This window comes from Anguilla rostrata, chromosome 7 (assembly GCF_018555375.3).
Source record: "Anguilla rostrata isolate EN2019 chromosome 7, ASM1855537v3, whole genome shotgun sequence".
Lineage (NCBI taxonomy): Eukaryota > Metazoa > Chordata > Actinopteri > Anguilliformes > Anguillidae > Anguilla > Anguilla rostrata.
Window position 1 is genome coordinate 15,160,752 of NC_057939.1, and position 19,806 is coordinate 15,180,557.

At 39.5% G+C, this 19,806-nt stretch overlaps 2 protein-coding genes across 2 annotated transcripts in view; one reads left to right on the top strand and one right to left on the bottom strand.

The window, feature by feature from the left end:
- The window catches only part of kcp (kielin cysteine rich BMP regulator), a 67,572-nt gene extending 65,416 nt beyond the window's left edge, over positions 1–2,156 (bottom strand). The window contains exon 1 of the mRNA XM_064343073.1: positions 1,534–2,156. Coding sequence (XP_064199143.1) covers positions 1,534–1,657 — 124 coding nt within the window. The 5' untranslated portion in view covers positions 1,658–2,156. The remainder of the gene's footprint in view (positions 1–1,533) is intronic.
- A 4,617-nt stretch (positions 2,157–6,773) lies between these two features.
- Positions 6,774–19,293, top strand: LOC135259128 (cadherin-related family member 5-like). Its single transcript, XM_064343079.1, has 17 exons — positions 6,774–7,139; positions 8,356–9,144; positions 10,423–10,543; positions 11,135–11,343; positions 11,608–11,664; positions 12,004–12,096; positions 12,255–12,341; positions 12,458–12,568; positions 12,679–12,849; positions 13,080–13,170; positions 13,305–13,411; positions 13,931–14,131; positions 14,896–15,033; positions 15,232–15,310; positions 15,925–16,124; positions 16,532–16,552; positions 17,610–19,293. Exons 3-17 carry the CDS (start codon positions 10,477–10,479, stop codon positions 18,219–18,221), a joined length of 2,244 nt encoding a protein of 747 aa, XP_064199149.1. The 5' UTR covers positions 6,774–7,139; positions 8,356–9,144; positions 10,423–10,476; the 3' UTR covers positions 18,222–19,293.
- Positions 19,294–19,806: the final 513 nt, after the last annotated feature.

The window sequence follows — 19,806 nt, forward strand, 5'->3', positions numbered from 1 at the left end:
AACACTGATGTTCTCTGACAGTACAACACTCGAGATAAGAGCAACTGCCAAGCGATTGTAACTGTAAATACCTGTACCTATCCAACAGTCCCCCCTTTTTTTTGGGGTGGGGGGTGGGGGGGTGGCACAGGGGGGCAGGTTGAGCTGACACCATCTTCATATGTCAAAAAGATGTAGAGAATGCAAAGAGGCTTATGAACAGCTTAGCATTCCACATAATTCTGGAGATAAGATGGCAACTTTCACAATATTTATTAATATCAAAATAACAGAAGCCTATTTAAAGCAAAAGAAGCCAATTTTTTGATATCTAATCAACTTGGGTACAGTATATTGAGTTCAAAAGTACTACGTGTGCAGTAGCACAATGTGGTAAAACGTCCTCCTCTGAGCAGTTAAGCGGAAGAGGAAGAGCGGGCTCTGGTAAACCGGAATCAAGCTTTATTAAAAGCCAAAGGGATGTTTGTTTTTCATTTGAGTCAAATAAAGAGTTTGCTGCCTCATTACATGGCAGGAATTTAGCAGATGCTCTTATCCAGAGCGACTTACATGGCTTTTTGCATTGTTTACATAGTATCCATTTATACAGCTGTATATATACGGAAGCAATTCAGCTGATCCAATTCAAGTACTTTGCGCAAGGGTACAATGGCAGTGTCCAACCTGGGAATCAAACCTGCAACCTTTAGCTTACAAGACCAGCTCACTAACTACACTACACAATCGCATCAAAGAGAGGGGGTGCAACTCATCCTGCTATACAGAGTGAGTGTAGTTCTCCTCACAAAAGTGGTTGGTAAAACTACACCATCACAGAGAGAGGTAGTAACACTTTTCATTGCTCAGAGGAGGCACAACAATCACTGCTACAGTAAGCGGGAAAAACCCTCATGATCTCTCACCAAGACCATACTTTTAATAATTATTTGTTTACGTTATGCTTAAAACATTTTCAACACAATTTATTGTCCCATTTTGCCAACATATTTATGGCTTTAAAGATAAATACAGGTTGGTAACAGTGAAGGCAGAAATTATAGTCAATAATGTGGCCAGTTCATGAACACCTAAATAGGAAACAAAGGAAACTGTAATGTTTGTCATATCTGCATCACAGAAGGCAAAATGTTATCACAAATATTTAAAATAGCTGTTTTCAAAAATGTAACATTTTAAACAAGATGAAATAGTGACCGTTTGTTACACAACATTTGTAATACTTTCGATATTTTATATAACAATGAATTTGTCACAGTGAACGAAAGAAAATATTTTTGAACGGTAATAATTCAATGTAATGTGCATAAAATATTATTGTGTTTGAAAAATGCAACTCAGTTTAGCACACATTACGACCTGGCATCAAATATTCACCGTAGTTAGATAAAGTTACAATAAAAAGTCAGTGTGTAACTCAACCGTAAAAGCGATGAACAACAGTGACCAGCGTTTAAATAATGTGTGACATGGTTTGTAAAAAATAAAACAAAAAATCTAGACGTAAACGGGATGCATATCCTTTTTAAAATATACCATTTTCGTCGTCGTAATATTGGAGAGGACCGTCTTCTTGCGCTCGTGTAGCCAAATGAAAGTTCCAAAAAGCTAATACACAGAACTGCAAGGACAAAGCTGTTCTGATCCAGGGAATCCCCATTATCTACACCGGAGTCTTCACTGCGCGGCCCCGCAGCCCCGAGGATCTAAGCAAGTTATTAGAGATCACTTGTGGATATTGGACGATATATTTACTCCAGTGTCTATTCTCTGCCACTCTGTTTTAAAACTTTTCAATGAAAACGGCTACGGCTATGCAATATATGCTCGAACGCACTGCATATGAGTTTTGCGGACTTTCCCTTTCTACGATTGAGCATCAGTGAAACGCGAAACATCTGGCGATCATTTTGCACAAAGCAACATAACATTTTATATTTTCTAAATACTGGCGCGATGTTACGAACAAAAGTCGCGAGTTCCACTTTTGGCAATAAAAAGTTTACTTCGTATCCATCTCGGGTCATCCGTGATACTTCTATCCTGTCCCGGTCACTGTACAAGTAACCTACTTCAACTCAAAGTTTTTTTCACCCCAATGGGGGCACGTCCCCCCTTCATAAATGTTACGGATTCCTCAGGATCCACCTCTCAATTATCTGTAATAAAACCCGGATTGGAGTTTTGGACTGGAATGGCGCCAATAGCAGCTTTTTAAGTGTCGAATGAGTCGGGATGAATTTGTTTTTTGAGCATTCGTTACAATCTGTTATTTCTTACCTGTTGTGTATGTGATTGTAATGTAATATGGTTCTGTACATTCACTGGAATATCAATCATGCATATAACATGTTTATTGTTACTTGAATATTTCACACAGTTCAGTGATATAAATTGAACAGATAATGCGGTTAATTTAAAAGAGGCACTAATGGGGGTAATCCCATTTTAAATTATAAGAAAACCAAGACATTATTGCTGTGTAATTACTGTACTGTATTTCACCTTGTTAATGCAAAGTACACATTTGGGCTTCATTAAATTACAAAGACTGCTGGTCTAATCACTAATCCCAACTCTAACCAAAATCACTGCTCTATCATGGCTGTAAATAGAATCCTAAAAACAAATTCTAACCTATAGCCGAGCTCAAAATCCCCCTGACCTTATAATTACACACATTAGTTGCAGTGTAGACCAGTGTGTGGTTGTTGACAGTTACATGCATGCACTTTTAATCACAACCTTCTCAGCCACTTTCATACCTGAAAAACAGATCAAACCAGATACTGGAGAACCTATTCAAATTGGTATGAATACAGGTTTGCTGTAGTTTTCCATACTTTTTTGCAGGTTTACAAACAAAAGTCTGCATAAATCATATGGTTTGTGATTTGAAATATTGTTTCAGAGTTTGTGTCAAATTGATTGGAAAATGAGTGATTATAGTGTCATAAAGCATAAAGAATGGCTTATTTATGAAAAAATACAAATCATACAGCCTATGCAATCATCTCAATATGCAACTCCTAATTACAACAGAAACTCAAGCACAAAGATTTAGTTGGTGGCATTTTGCCATGGCTTTGAATAGGAGTTGAGACCCATGGCTTCATAAAATCCTCAAAAAAGGTTGATAGGAGCACTAGACAGTTAAGCATACCAAAAACACAAACCTTTAGATGTTCTCTTCTATTTCTCTTTAAAGACTCAATATTTCTACCATAGGGGTTAGACAGTCTTAGTAGTACTCCAAAAGACCATTTAAAAACAACATGAAATAAGAGTCTAAGGTATGCTGTCAAATATTGGACTGCTGTGCAGTTGCTAAGTTTACAATACAAGTATTTTGCTTTTCTGAGCATATTTATCTTTTCCTTTTTTTCATGCTGATTAAATCAGATGAAGAAGAATGCTCTCTTCTGGTCTCAGATTTCTTAGATCAGCTCTGGTGATCTATTCCTCATGCAGAAGGCTTGAAGCCAACAATTTGTGGTGGCATAACAAAGTTTTAAGAATTAGTTTTATAAAAAGTGGAATGGTGTGCTTTTTTTCATTTAGTGCCTTTTCTTTTTTTAAAGCACAGAGACAAATGCAGCAGAATAAGCACCCGAGAGAGCCACTGGAATCATTTTGTACTCGCTGTGGTAATTCCTGCTCACACTTGCTTTCATCATTTCTCCTAAAACCTTCCAAAACCATTTTTTCCCCCTCTCAGCTGGAGTTCGTTCTGTGTGTGATATTATGAATCAGCAGTGATTTAACTGCATGATGGTACATCTGTGCTCGGCATAAGAATGACAATATTGCAAGCAGGCAAAAATTCTGTTCTTTCTCTGTGAATTAAGATAAAGTGCCCAACTGGTTTCACAGATGCCTTGCCACTGGTGTGGAGCTGACGTGCTAACGGCCCCCTACCTGGGCTGTGTGATCACCTGACACATGGCAGTAGGTGGTAAAAGCACTGCACGCACCACCCATGGCTTCTGTATGTGTACGCTCCATAAAATCCTTCTGGGAAGGAACAAGCGGCTCTCCAGCTTCATCACCTGCATAAGAAAGGGACTATAAAAGAGTCTATAAATAATAGAAGACTCTGTCCTTCTTTATAAAATAGTCATGCTGTAAAATTTAGATGGCCAATGACCGTATGTTAATTTTATTCTAACTTAACGAACTAGGAACATCACTTTGTGTTCCCTTTAAAAAGTCTGCTGTTAACTTGTAAATGAAAACTCTTTCCTTCAGAGTGGATGGCAGGAGAACTAAGAAGCTAGAAAAGCTACATTTTAATGTTAGGAAGAGGATGTGCAGAGGCTGTTTGCAAGACTGTGTGTGTTCTATGCGCAAGAGCAATGCCTGACATGAGTGTTCTGGACATATTTTTGGTGATATTTATATGCATTTTCAGTACTCATATAAAGCTGTGTTTGGCCGCATTACAAGCACACTCATAATGCATAATTAGGGCTTAGTATGTATTCTGTGCATGTGCATAATTAAGTTCTGTTTTTGTTCTGCTTAGATTTTTCCCATTTGCAAAACAATATGTGGTCTTTGAATGTGAATAAGGTGTATTGGTGTATGAATGTGTATTTGATTTCTTTGACTACTCTGAATCTGCTGTGGCTCTGTAGATTGTGTAAGCACACCAGTCCCACTCACATGCAGTATGACTTTGTGTCAGTATTACAAAGACATGTGATTTTGCTGAGAATAGCAGCTGTAGTTGGGCAGCTATTTTGTTTTCACTTAAATGGCATTTATTGTATAGTACATTTGTTAAATGAATAAGAAAAAAATCATATCAAAGAAAAAATTCAATTTTTTGCTTTAAAAAACAGAGATGTCAGGAAAAGTAGATTCTGAGGAATTGCATATGTCCACATTGAGGAAAATTATATACACATCTATTTTGTAGAAAATATGGGAATGGGAATATTAGCTGTGGAATATAAGGTTAATATTCCAACAATTATTATAAGAAATAAAGTTATCTTTCATCAAGAGAATTAAGTAAGAAGTATAGCAGCAGCACTGAGGGAGGATGTAAGGGTACTGATACGACCAAATCTGATAAGTGCATTCATGTTCATCTAAACATTCAGATGTTTGGTCGTATTACTTTAAGACAAAACCTGCTCCATTGCTTTGAAGATGCAGGGAAAAAAAAACATTTCAGGATGTGGCACAAGTCAGCACAGAATGCTGCTTCATGCTTAACAACTGAGAGTTAACTGTCATAATGCATTCTGAACTGCATTGCCAACATTATGGCAAAGGACAGCACTGACCATTTCTCCTACAGCATCGGGCATTGCTTCTCATTGCTTGGAGAAGGGAAAAATATTTTATCTTTTTCAATTCACTTTTATTTTTTCCTGCAAGGAAAGAGTAAAGGAGTACCTCAAGTACCTCCAGTTTGTAGCCTCCCATCAGCCACGGTGGAAATTTTGCTGAAACGTGTGTGTTTCCCAGATTTTACACACACCCTACCCCCTTCTCTACACTCTCCCTGCAAGGCTTGGCATTTCACAGTGCATGCAGGAGGGCACATCTGTCGCCAAACAGTGAAACGGGATCAAAGGTGATCAAAGACTGGGATTTCAATTCAAATGCAATAAAGTGTGAAGTGACACAGCCTGCTATGCAGGACAGATCGGTGTGTGTTCGAAGGTGACAGGTTGTTGACCACTGCTGGGAAAAAATCTGCATATCAAAGTGCTCAAACTGCAAGGAGCAGGGACTACAAGCTCCCCCTGGTGGTTTGTGTTGGTCATGGCTACTTCATGCTTGTTTGTATTCTTCTCTTCATAGAAATGACTTCATACTTATCATCTCTTGTGTGCCATGGGAAATAAAACATATGCACGTAACAGGAATAAAGGGAAAACCGTCTGTCCATGAAGAGCTGTACGTTAAAGACAGCTAATTTGGCTACACACCTGCAGCTATTAACTGTTGCACATACTCCACTAAATTACATTTAATTTAGTGGAGCAAATAACCGTAACAGTAAAACACACTTTCCAGAGACACATTCGATTTTACATCTAATTCTCCTTCTGTGAGTTGTAATCAATATTGCTATATCTGTTTTATACTTTGAGCCCCCTGTGTGTGTGATAACGGCTGAGCTTATTTACAAACCATATTTTCCAGGAAATTATGGAATTAAAGCATCAGGGCCACAAAATGAGAAATACTATCCTCAGAAGCATCGCCATAACTATTTATATGGTTGGGGTTGCATAGATCAAGTTGGGCCAGAACTACCTAGATGGGAATAAACAATTGGATGCAGTGGTTCAGCCACGGTCAATGGGGCAGCCAGGATATTATTTAAGTGGTCTTGGTCCACCCTCGCCCGCCTGTGCCTATGCAGTCAAACAGAATTTGCCTGGGTGCTCACAGATACCCAAGGTATACTAACAGGACAAGTGCATTGCCACTGTATACTCACAGGATACATAGGCCTACAGTGTCCCTGGGTGGAAGAAGTATGGGCCTTGCGGCATTTACAATCCTTTTTGAATCTGGTTAAATTAAGTGCAAAATGCTCAATGTTTGATGCTAAAATCTTATTCAAGAATTATTTTAACTATTATTGAGAATAATCAATTGGACAACAGTGTCCTGTGCTGTGATGGCCACAGTACAGAAAGAATTTGCAGCAAGAGAAAAAGGTTTGAATGCAAGTTAATCCAGTTTCAGAACGTTGCAGCCAGCTGGCTGTTATGTGCTCACACGGATTTGCAGTAATCTGCTGCCTCGGATATTCTGAGGATTCTGAGGATCTCCGCAACGACTCGTTTGCAGCAACAGGTTGCTCTTGGCAAGAAACCGCGCTGACAAACCAGCGTCACTCGCGGCCCAAGAGCTAGTTCACGCTTAGTCGGACTTCTCTGGTTGACTTCGCACTCAGGCGGTATTTCTTGTATCGGAAATGCCCCTAAACTCTGTCTGCGCTGTGCGATCTTAAATCTGGGAAAGCGCGCGGCCTCTTCCATCGGATGATCTATCCTAGAAAATTTTAGGGTAGGATATGTCACAGACACTGCACCGCAGGCATGCAGAGGCCGATGGAATTCTGGAAAAAGGACGCGAAGCTTTCCATCCTTGATAACGGTGGCAAGAACATTGTAAGTGCGAATTCTATTTCACAAGAACGATGTGAGTGCTCTCTCTCTCTCTCTCTCTCTCTCTCTCTCTCTCTCTCTCTCTCTCTCTCTCTCTCTCTCTCTCTGTATGTGTGTGTTTAGCTTGGAGACACATCAATTCTGTGAGTGGTTTACCTCTCATTTTTGTGTAGATGGATGGGTTGTGATTGCTATGATTTCCTAAACTCTTTGAGGCTTCAACATTGTTTACTGTCATTAATGTTGCTGAATTGAGGAAACTATTGAAAACAACTGAGAAAACAGGGCTGTGGTGAGAGTTGGTAGCGACACTTGTAGATGTTGGAGGAGGATTAGACAACAGTTGACAAAAGCTGCTCAGTAAGTGTGAGAGTGGGCAGGGGGCTTTATGTCTGAAGAGCTTAGAGGTTAAGTGACGTATGCTGCTGAACACCCCTGTAATGTTACAATAATTCTCTAGGGAGAGTGAGAGTCACTTTTCTGTAACAATGATCACAATCATCACAGTAAAGTCTTTGTTGCACTTACATGGCGCACAATTAAAGAATCAATGTACAGATAATTTACAGTGCCTCGTCTTAAACATTGTCATTGCTAAATGTTTAAATTTCGGATGTGAAGTATGTTTAGTTCTACTAGCATAGTAGCGAAGTAATCACACTGTGGTGTTCTTACTAGGAAAACAATTAGCCTGTTGAAAAGCTTTAACACAATGGCTTTCATTATCACCATACATTCTGTTAGGACAACAGTCTTTTGACCACCAGTGTCTTGTTTATTTACTGAAACAACAACAAGAGGACAGTATAAAGAGATTTTACAACAAAGCGTAATAATTTACCATCCTCTTCCATAAATGTGCTAACGAGTTTAGGCTTTAGTGCTGAAAGGAATTTGGGTGGATGGGTGTGTGTGTGTGTGTGTGTGTGTGTGTGTGTGTGTTTACAGTACCGTGTGTGAAGACAGGCTGTTATTATTGCAGTAAAGAGTTCACACATGGTACTGTAAAGACACACACACACATACACGCCAAATGCACATGTGCACAAACATTCACATGCATATGTGGACACAGAAAATTAGAAAATGGTAAAATTGGTAAAATTACCATTTAAGAGATTGTGTTAAGGGATATTATGTCCTGTCATAGTCCTGTAATATAATTTTATCAGACTGGCATTGTGTGTTAGACTAGCTAATTCTCTAATCCCCAATTTAGGCACATTCACATTAGTAGACCACTCCGTTGGCTGCCGTACTTCAGCGATGACACATTAGCAAGAAAAAAGCATGCAGTGGCGTCACTATTGCATGATGAGGTAGGCGATGCCCTGCCAGCTGAAATTTTCCCTCCTTTGACAACCCCGTAGTCAGACATTATGGACTCCATGTTATAAACTATGATAATCGTGTATTCTCAGTTGATGCTGAAGTTTCACGATTAAACCCCACTGTATGTCAGCATACTTTCCCACATATGTTCGTGAGCATGTGAAAAGACTGCTCTCTGTGCTTCTGTCAAGCACATTATCATTGCTCAGCACACTGTATCTGTTCAATATATCTCCCAGTACAACTCCCACGCCCCCACTCTTATAATTTATAATTGTCTTGAAGGGATTTTTTTTTGTTGCTGCTTGTTTGCCAAGGCTATTTTAATAAAACATGTAGGCTCAAGTCATATTTTCTGCCTTATAATGTTACAGCTAAACCCCTGCAGTCACTAGACTGACAAGGGCTAACACAGTCACTCAGCGTAAAATGTCAGATCCTGTACAAGGGATTTATTCCAGCCCTGAAGCGCTATGAAAACATTACCATTAGAAGACACAGACTGTATTGTCTGATCTGAAAAAAAAAACATGAAAAGGAAAAAAAGTCTGCATTTTCTCTCATTTCCTCTCCCTTGATTTATTTATGTATTTTATCTCCTGTTTGCTTATTTATACCATTCCTTTTGGGCACTCGCGGTTTGGTAGCTGGCTTTTGGGGGTGCAGTGAATTAAGGGTAAGTTTTGTGATCCTTCCCAAAATAAAGCTATAGTATGAACTTGGCTTCCCAATGAGCTCAAGCCTTGTTCATCATCTGCACAGAAAGCATCAGCCCTCTTGATCCTCTTCCTTCTCTTAGCGGATTGATTGATTATTAAATTAGTATTATGACATTGTGATATTATGCATGTGTGATTCCATTATGATGGTTTGTTGTCCCATAATGTAGGTAGGAAATACTTTGAGTAGATGCATTTATTATAAATGTTGCTCTTAATGCAGGTACATGTGCTGCCTTAATTGCGAATCGAACACTATCCAAGATGTTAATGCAGTTTTTGGAGTTCAGAAATTAGTACACAAGGCTAGGTGCTACGCTTTGTTACAGGAAAATGCACACTGTTAGCTTTGTTTATCGACCTAAAGTAGTATCACTGGCCATACAGATAATCAGTTTTTGTTAATACTGTTTGGCAAGTAACTACTTAAGTGTAGGTGTGCACACTGATTTGGGAAGAAAGGGCTAATATGGTGCCCATGATTCAGTTAGTGACAGTGTGTGAACCATAATTTATCACCCACAAAGCATGTGATAATGTGTTTGTGGGTGACAAAGGCTGACATCTAGTGGCCAATTCAATGAAAGCAGATACATGGCTTAGCACTACAGAAGCACCAATTGCTGTATCATCCACTTAAGGACAAAGTTCACAACACTGCCACCATGATGACAAAGCAAGTGCCAACAATTCTTGATATCGTTATAGGGGCATCAGACAATGCCTTTACCTAATTGTTGTCTCAGAGGTAAAACAAGAAAATATGAGCTGATAACAAACAAAAATCAAGTCACTCTTCTTTAGTAAGTATTAAAAATGCTGTTAATTCCTTTATTGTTGATTATTCAAGTGCCTTGATTTCTTCTGTTAACAAATTTAATGGACCATTTAACGCACTCCTTTTTACCGAATTCTTACGTTATAGAATCCTGGCAGTTCTCCTTCTTACCTCTTTCTTTTCTCAAGAAAATATGGGATTTTAAGGGATTACAAAAGATGAGAGTCCATTAAAAGCCTTTTGGAATGGGGATGGGGAGTGCACTGACAGGCTACAGTGAAATCTGCGCTAGCAGCTTTACTGCTGCCTGGAGCCTATTAACAGTGTCCAAAGGTGGACTAATTGGTTCAAGGCATTTGAAAAGTCATAAGGAGAAAATGAAGAGTGAACAAGGGAGTGAGTATGAGGGCTCAAGACAGGTTTTTTTTGGCTAAGTTACCTTTTTTCCATCTTTTAGCTGATATCATTGATATTTCAAACCTGAGGCTGGAGTCCTGATGTGTTGGCAGCCATGTTGAAACTCTGGAGTGCACTACTCTGCCAGATGGCAATACATATCACTTACCACACTGTCAAAGGTGATTTTTTGCTTCTTACTTCAAAGTTTCTATGTCAAATGTGTCAATGTGTATTTAATTTATTCAAAATGTTGCATTTTATAGGCCTCTTAAACATAGTACAGAAACCAAAGTACATAAAATACCCTTAAATAAAAGCAGAGAATGTGGATTTTAACCACATGTGAATTGTTTTATTACCAATGTAAAATTGTGGAATACATGGACAAATCAAGAGCAAAATATGTCTTTGTCCAGAAAATGGAGCTCATTGTATATGTAGTGTTATAGTGTAAGACAATATCAAATGTAAAATAATTTAAAATTATTACTTGTTTGTGCAATGGTTATATTAGCAGGTATATACAATGTTCTTTTATTCTTATTCATTTATCAGTTGTTCCTTAGTAACCCATGTATTTCTTTACAGATTTTGGATTTTATTCTGTATAATAATTTTGTCAAAAATGTGTGCTGCTGTGGTGAAATTCACTAGTGTATGAAATTAAAATTATCAAAGCTGCAGTTTTATAAGCTTCCAGTGCACATGTGAAACATATCTATTAACAATATTTTATTATTTGCTAACACAGTATTCCATTATTTTCGCAGCAAACCTATGCCTTGGGGGTCAGGACATCTTTGCCACAGTCAGAGAAAACAGCCCCACTGGAGAGTTCATTGCAAACCTCAGCATCATTGGAGACCCAGCAGCCAATAGCCTGCGCTTGTCCCTCACCGGAGACAATGCTGATTGGTTTTTTCTAGAGGGTAAAACCATTAGGCTGAACTCATCCTTCTCAAGGGCCCTGGATCGAGAGGTAATGGGAAATCCACACTACCCCCTCAGTGTATCACTGTACGTTGTGTATCAACACTGCACCAACTGTTACACTCTGTTAATGTCCCTACACTGAACTCTTACACTGTCAGAATTACACCACATTTTGTTCTGTTGTCAACATACCAGTGGCTTCTTCAGGTAATCAGTTGTAAAGCCAATTTTTTTTGTGTGTATTTATGAATGTTTGCCTCTTTACTATGCTAGTATGACTGATCTTGTTCTTGTTTTTCTATTCTCAAAGGTCCAGGGATCAATTTTAATGGCAGCTTTGACATGCTATGAAGAAGATACAATACAGGTGTGTGTTTATCTGTTCAATCAGATTTAACCGTCCAGTTTGGAACAATGTGAAGAAACATGTACGTACGAGCCAGTAAGAAGAGTTTTTCAGGTGCAGAAAAAGGGTCTCTTTTCTTACCCATGTAGTTGGAAAACAGATGTGAAAACTCCATGCTGATTCAAATGAATTTTTTTACGTTGTATTCTACTTATACTTGTATTCCCTCAAAAATAATAATGTTTGACTGTTCTGTGGTTCTTACTTAAACCTTAAAGTCTATTAAATAATTCTATGAATGTGTGGGAGAAGCGCATACTGTAAATATGAACTGTAAATATGAACTCTTTCTTTTTCCAGAGTGAATATAGGATAATGGTGGAGATTCTTAATGAAAATGACAACAGACCAGCATTTCTAGAACATACTATTCAACCGTTCCGTATAAGTGAGGTAAGTGTGTATTCCTATGTGTGCTATTATCTAATCAGATATCACATACATTAAGACAGAGAGACAATTCCAAAGGGGAGCTTTTCGACACTGTGAGGTTTGTGTATTTGGATGTGTGTTAGTGTGGCTGAAGAAAATATAATATCTTTTCCCTCCAGCTGACTCCGATAAACACTGTGGTGTTCACTGTCCAGGCCAGCGACGCAGATGAAGATATCATCATGTATGTTATTGACCGAAATTGGGTATGTGGCTCGGAGCACTCAACACCGTCAGATGTGCACTGTGCTGATAGTGGGGAAGGCATTAAAGGCATTATGCTTGCAAGCAACCATTGATTTGCAACGCTTAATCTTCACAGCCTGACGCCTGGTACTTCAGGATAGACCTACCCAACAGCGGCAAAGTCATTCTGGATAAACCGTTGGACTATGAGACCAAAACGCACCTGGAGTTCGTCATTTATGCTGCGGTACATCTCCTCCTTATATCGTGGAGTTCTTTGCTTACTCACAACCCAAGCAGTCATGATGATAGTAATACTTCCAAGCTGCTGTTTTTGACCCTTCTGTTTTGACACAGGAAATGAACACCAGGGAGAAGAACAGTGCCATGGCCAACATTACTATCAACGTGCTGGATGGGGATGACCAGTACCCTCGTTTTCTGCCTTGTACCCCTCTCTCTAAGGACCAGACACACCCCATCTGCATTAACCCGATCTACATTGTCAACATCACGGAGAAGGACCAGGCAAGAGTCTCTGTTCAGCAACAGAGTTGTTACGAAAGTATAAGAAACATACAGTGTCTCCTGAGAGTTAAGTGTAAATCCTGTCTTCTTTGACCCACTGGAATCAGAGAGTAATGTGCCTGCGTGTACTATGTTCTTTGATACAAGTCTGTTGCAGCTGCTGATATGATAACAGGTTGTTATCTGTTTTGGTGTCTGTGTCAGTATGACGCCTGTTTTCTGTTTTACAGAGCAAAGTCTTATATTTCTCTCCTGGCCCAGTATGTGCTGAGGATGGAGACAGGGGTCTGAGAACACCATTGCTTTACAGAATCCTGTCAGGTGGGACGAGTCTGGACAATTGGGAGAAATCACTGTCAAAACAACAACATATCTGGGCCTGTGTGTTAAGATTTGTGTAACTCAAAGTTTTCATGTGCATTTTGCATTGTTGTAAAGTGTCCTACGTGCAACAGGTGCTGACAATGGGAGGTTCCGCGTTAACAACGAGACAGGAGAGGTTGTACTGACGAGGCCTGTGGAGAACAGACTGCTGACCCCTATTCACAGACTAAGGATCATGGTAAGAGACACACAGCAACTTATATAAAATTAGTTTTCCCATTCTTAATTCAAACCCCAACACTTATTGTGATAGATCGATATCGATCCAGGGTCAGAGCCCACTCCTTCATGGTCAACAGAAGCCATGATTCCTGTTGATATATCTGTAAAGAGTGTCATTCATAGAAGTAGGTCTGCAGCTGGCAGATCATTTAAAAATTGCACTGCTTGAACATGCAAAACATATATGTTTTGTTTCTCCCACAATATATTACACAATTTTCACATGGACAAACCACATATTTATATATGTTGAATAATAAAATGAACTGGGTGATTTTTTCAGCAATGAGAGATGTTTATATGAAAGCTATAGTCAAGTGGCTGAAGTCATTTTTAAATTTTATACTTAGTTACTGAGAAATGGCTGTGTTTATTATGCACACACATTTAAATGTAATGTACATACAAATATAAAAAGAGCATGGATCTCATGGGTTTAGACTATATTTTGTGAAATGATTCTCATTTCCTTCAGGCTTTCCAAATAGATGACCCAAAAAAGTACACGGTGGCAACAGCCCTGGTCCGCGTTCTGGCTGAGAACCACTTCCCTCCTCGGTTCAACAGAACCATGTACAAGGGCCTCATCACAGAGAACAGTGACGCGGCGGCGCTGGTCAGCACCTACGAGAACACTGTCCTGGTGCTCCAAGCCACCGACCTGGATTTCAGAGAAGTACGATGTGGAAAGCCCTCTCTCTGACTTTCATCTAATCCTCATTAATGCCTAATTAATTTAACACATTGAAAATGCCCATAGAATGGAATTAGTGGACTGAAATTAAACTAATACTGCAAAATGGTGAGATTATTTTGTCTAATACATTCACTTCAGTGATGAACTAGTACCAGCGTTCTGTGATGTTCCGTTTGTGAAACTGAACGGCGGCAGATGGGAGATTATCGTGTAATTCTTTCCACACGATGCTGTGCCAATTCCAGCCCCTTTATCTGTGTCCTGTTCACTGTAATCCACTCGGCAATTTTCTTGTAATGTTGCTCCTCTGGTCGTCTGTCAGACCTGTCAGTGCTTTTCTGACTCCCTGGATATATTCAGTTTGGGTGGTTGGTTAGTAACAGTTGAGACAGTTACTCCAAGTTTTCTGTGGTCTCTATCAGGTGAGGCTTGATGTGATATTAGTTATAGTCAGGCATGTATGAAAAATGGGTGTGCTTCTGTTAATGTTAAGTGCAACATACATCCGTTTTCATGTGAGATTACTGTGATTGGTATCAGATATGCTACCTTTGTTTTTTCTGATGAATATTTCCTTGTATTATGCTTCTTACATATTTGTCTGTGTCTCCAGTATCTCATCTATTAGTGCACAGTCAAAATCATTTGAGTCATCTAAACTGTATCATTATCCAAAAGTACTGTGGGTATTCATTCTGCTTCCACATGTGGCTAACGTTCAGTATTCTATCATCGTATTTTAGGGGATCAACCCTCAAATCCAGTATTCTTTAAGGCCAAAGTCTAACAACACAACACACAGACTCTACCGTATCACACAGGAAGGCCTTGTGATTGCCAGAACCAATCATCTGAAAGCATTTGAGAAGCACTTCTTGGAGGTAAGCAGAAAACTGGTTAAAGACATACTGTGATGTATCTGCACATTGGATACATAAAGGATACATGAGTATATGAGAATATTTAGATCCATGAAATGAAATGGTGTACATGTGCAGTACATTTACAGTAATGTGAATGCTGTGAAGGTGCAATAATCTGAATACTGTACATGGGCAGTGATGTGAATTTTTTTGCAGGTGCTTGCTACAGATCCAGAGTCAGGAGAGGTGGCCAAAGCCTCCATTGTCATTGAAGTTCTCCAGAAAGGACACCAAGGTACCACACTCAGATCAGAGCTGACTGGGGTGAGGGTTGTGCACTTTGCTTCCTGCACAAAAGATTACATGTCCACACCATCTGCCCAGAAGTGCCTGCCCTGACCTCTAGGTTTTCCACACAGAGGCAAAGAAGAAAACGTCATAAGCTACATGCTGTGCTGAATGCATGGCTAATTGGTGCCTAACCCGCAAAGGAGCATAGCCTGCTTTATTGTATCTGTCAGTAATCGCTGGCAAACCCATGAGGAGAAGAAATCAGCCTGAGAAATTGGATTAGCGGCATGATCTTCCACAAGAGCAAATGGACACACGCAGAGGAAGGGCTAAGCCATCTAAACACTGACCATCAAGCTGTGCAAATGCTTTATGTTCCATATACAGTATGGACACAGCGTGGATGTAGCAGCTGATGAAGTTCACAGTGAAAACTTCACTGAATACAGTTTCATTCATATGAAAGTCTTGCAAAATAATGTCTTAATTTTGTGAAGGTCTTGCGGAATATGCTTTAATTTTTATGAAAATCTTGCAGAATAAGACTGTATTTTTGTGAAAATCCATCAGAAAATAAAATAAAATTGTTAAAAAAAATAAAATAAAATAATGTTTCAGTTTTTGTTTCAGCACCCCACAGCCCTTTTGGAGAGCAGTGGACGCCCGGCAGGATGGACGTGGGTACGGCGTGGGGTGTTGCCATCGCGGCGCTGCTGTCGCTGGGGGCTGCCGCTGTCCTGTTCCTGCAGCTGGTCAGGAGGCGGCACCGGGATCCGACAGATCAGGGGTCGGTGGCACTGGGGAAACACCCCAATGTGGTAAGAACCGTCTGGAACCTCCAGACTCAAGCTGAGTCTTTAAACTTAATGTGTTTGAGAGTGTGCGTGTGCATGTGTGCCTACATGCCTACGTCTTATTGTTTGTTTGTGTGTGTCTCTACATTTCATTTGTATAAGTGCTGGAAACGAGACCAAACTGCAAATGTAAAGCTTAGGCAAATTATGATTTGAAAAAGTGTTTATGCATCATTATTTTGGCTCATTTGCTTGGTTATTTATCCATGGGTTAAAGTCAAACTGATCCAGGTATTTTCACAAAAATGTAGTTTTTATTCTGTGCTAGTTCTCAAGATGCATTTTCCAGACAGGTTACAAGTATTAATATCCAATAATTCCTCCTCCCTTCTCCACCCCTGCATATTTCTGCAACCATGCTACTCATTTAGACTTTACAGTGGTTTCACCAGGTGAGCATTTGTATTAGTCAGCATCTGTATTGAGGTGGCAGTGGTTGTAAAACTGAAAAAGTGTTATATAGTGTATTTTCATTGCATGAAAGTACAAGTGAATGCTTGTCATAATAGCATGCTGTAAAAATCGGTCCTGAAACTGTTTTAATCCACCCATTTTTGTAAAATACAATTAAGTTTCATTACCAGACATAAAATGTTAATAGCCATGGTTTTATGTAATATACTAATCAGCTTAAGCAAGGCACCCACAGTTTGTGGTGAGTGGGTGAACTTAATATCAATACACTATGTGTTTAATTTTTCATTGACAGCTAGAATAATTAGTCAATGATAAAACATTCAGAATAAATGCAAATGTGCTGGACATTCTGAACCATTAACATTTAAAATGACATTTGTTTTTATTAATCAGCAATACTGAACAAAGTGTTCAAATGGAAAACATAAATAATTAAAAATAAAGCTAAAGCTGGTCAGTGTACAGCCTGTGTTTCAGTGTACAACCTGTGTTCAGTGTAAATCCTGTGTCTAGAATATAGTCTGTGTTCAGCCTACAGCCTGCATTCAGTGGACAGCCTGTGCCCAGTATACAAACTGTGTTCAGTGTATAGTCTATGTTCAGTGCACTGTTTGTGTTGAGTGTACACCCTGTGTTCAGTGTGAATTCTTTTCTGTGTACATGTGGTGTAGTCTGTTATTGTTTCTATTGTGATTTATTTGGCTGTGTGAATAAGGTGCTCCTTCTGGCAGTGTGTAATTTTTTCAGACAGACACCTATGGTCAAAAGCTATTTGAAGTGAATGTCATCCTGTTTTAATAATGTTGGCATCTTGTAATTGTCCATTCACGTTATAATTACAAATGTGATAAAACACAGTAGAAATATTTTTCACTTGTTATATCCTAAATTAATTCTGTCATGTAAAATACAAAATTCTGATAAATTATTAGACAAATTGACGGCATATCCCACAGGAGGGAATAGGAGGCATGGCAGGAAGTTGGCGAGACGAGTAGGAGGTGATCTAAATGGCTTTTCCCTGATTGACAGGTGAACCATGCAAGACCAGTGCCTCTAACGGAGGAAATCTATCACAATGAAGCATTCGACAATAGCAGCGCGAGCTCACTTGCGCACGGCAAGCATGGAATGTATACCAAAAAAACGAACATGCCGGCAGTGAGGCCGTTCGGCTGGGATCGTGACAGCTCCACGTTTCCGAGCCAAGCCCCGCCAGTGTTCGTGGTCCCTGTGCCCCCTCCGGGGAGTGCCTCGTCCTCCATTCTGTCCAATGGGAAAACACCCGACAGGTCTGTTGTAAAGTCTGTGTCATTTCAGGAAGAAAGCGTGGTGAAAGACAAACAGTGGTGCGGTGAGGGCCGGCCAAGCTCTGGAGGGGTAGAAATGCACACCCTCCTCCAGGCAGATTGCTTGACTCCTTGGCTGGCGGCCATAACTGCTTCTGTACCAGGTGACTCAGGTCACATGGGAGGAAGAGACGCAGAGGACAGTCTTGATGAAGCAAAGCCACATGGTGATACTACACCCCCAGAAAGTTCAAAAGAACAGGAAAACACCACGTGTAGTGATGATGACGGTGACAATGATGAGGTGAATGAGCGTGATCGGGAGAATCAATACCCAAGTCCATGCACTCCGTGATCTGCATCTCACAGGAAGAGGACCAGGGTAACAACTGTGAAGGACAGCATTGAAATGAGCCACGTTACAGCAAGGAGATGAAGGAACCTGATGAAAAAAATGGTCAGCATGAGACTGCTCTTCCTCCTTGCCAGGGGACAACGTCTGCAACGGCGAGCCAGTCAGACAACAAACAGAGGCAACCATAGAACCAAACCTGCCACTCTCCACAGTCTGAACTTTTCTTTTTTCCTTTTTTAATTGTGCTCTTAAAGAATAATGGTGTTATGTCATGAAAGATATTATATTTATAATGTGAAATTTGTGTTTTATACATCTTATATTGCAGTTGCTCTGTTTCAGGGATGAGGAGAAATCATATCTGCATATTACATATTTATACTGGATGTTGTGGTATGTCCTTAGAGACCTATGATGTCTTGTACATACTGTAAAAATAATTAGGCTGACAAACCCATGCAATTACAGAGTGGAAGATTGCTGTATTACAAATTGTAACCAGTGTTAGTGCCTGTTATGTGGCTTGGTTGCCATTTTGTTGATATCCAGTCTACCCTGAGCCTGAACTGTGGTGCTATACAGCTTTTTGCTGGACGTCAGCGAAGGGGCATAAGAGGTCACGAAAGCTGGTTGACATGCTCAGCAGTAATCTTTTCACAGGCGAGAGAGCACATCCACAAGCATTACTTTAATCTCCCGCCCATCACTCTGTTTAATCCTACAACATGTCCCAAATGCATAGCTGCATATATAACAATAAAAAATGCTGTCACAAAAATCTAGAGTCAAATTAATACTGCAAGATTTAAAGCCATTTTCTAAAGAAATAAGGTGGTTTGACATGCATCATGCCCTAAATTAACCTTGTGTGCTTGAAGTGTGTTCAGTATGTACCAAGACTGAACATATTCATGAGGTTTCATTTCAAATACATGAAAAATACAGAAAATACATCAGCATTTATATACTCCAAAGGGGCGTGGGTGTAATGCTATGTGGTTTCACAGACGTGTCATTTTTTTATACTTCATGTATAATAATGAATAATGATAATAAAGCATAACTGAACTAACACTGTCCATTTTATGAGTGAGGGGAGCAAGTCATTCCCATTTTGGAATATGAGACTATTCATCTAATTATTTTTGGGAGAATCAGCCATACATTGGTAATATTCATTTTCTAAGCCACACATAAGGAATATCTCATCAGTTTATTACTAAAATATTGTATGGTTTTAATGTAAGCCTGTATATTTATTGAAACATTTTATGTTCGTGAAGGTTTCTTTAAACAGTTCCAAACATGTTGTATGTGGGAACAAACTCTGGGGAAGACGTTGGGTTGGATTTTTTTCATACTAATCACAAACGCATCTTGCTGTCAAAGGCTGCTTGTTAATATAAATGCTTATGACTATGTTGCCAGAAACATACCTGTCTTTGTTTTCACCTTTCATTTCTTTCTTTCTGCTCTAGGTGTGACCCTGTCATTCAATTCAGTTCCCTGCATCCGCAGCGGAAGAAGAATTGACACATTTTTATTAGTGCTATAATGTTTGCAAGGTCATTGGTTATGCCATACA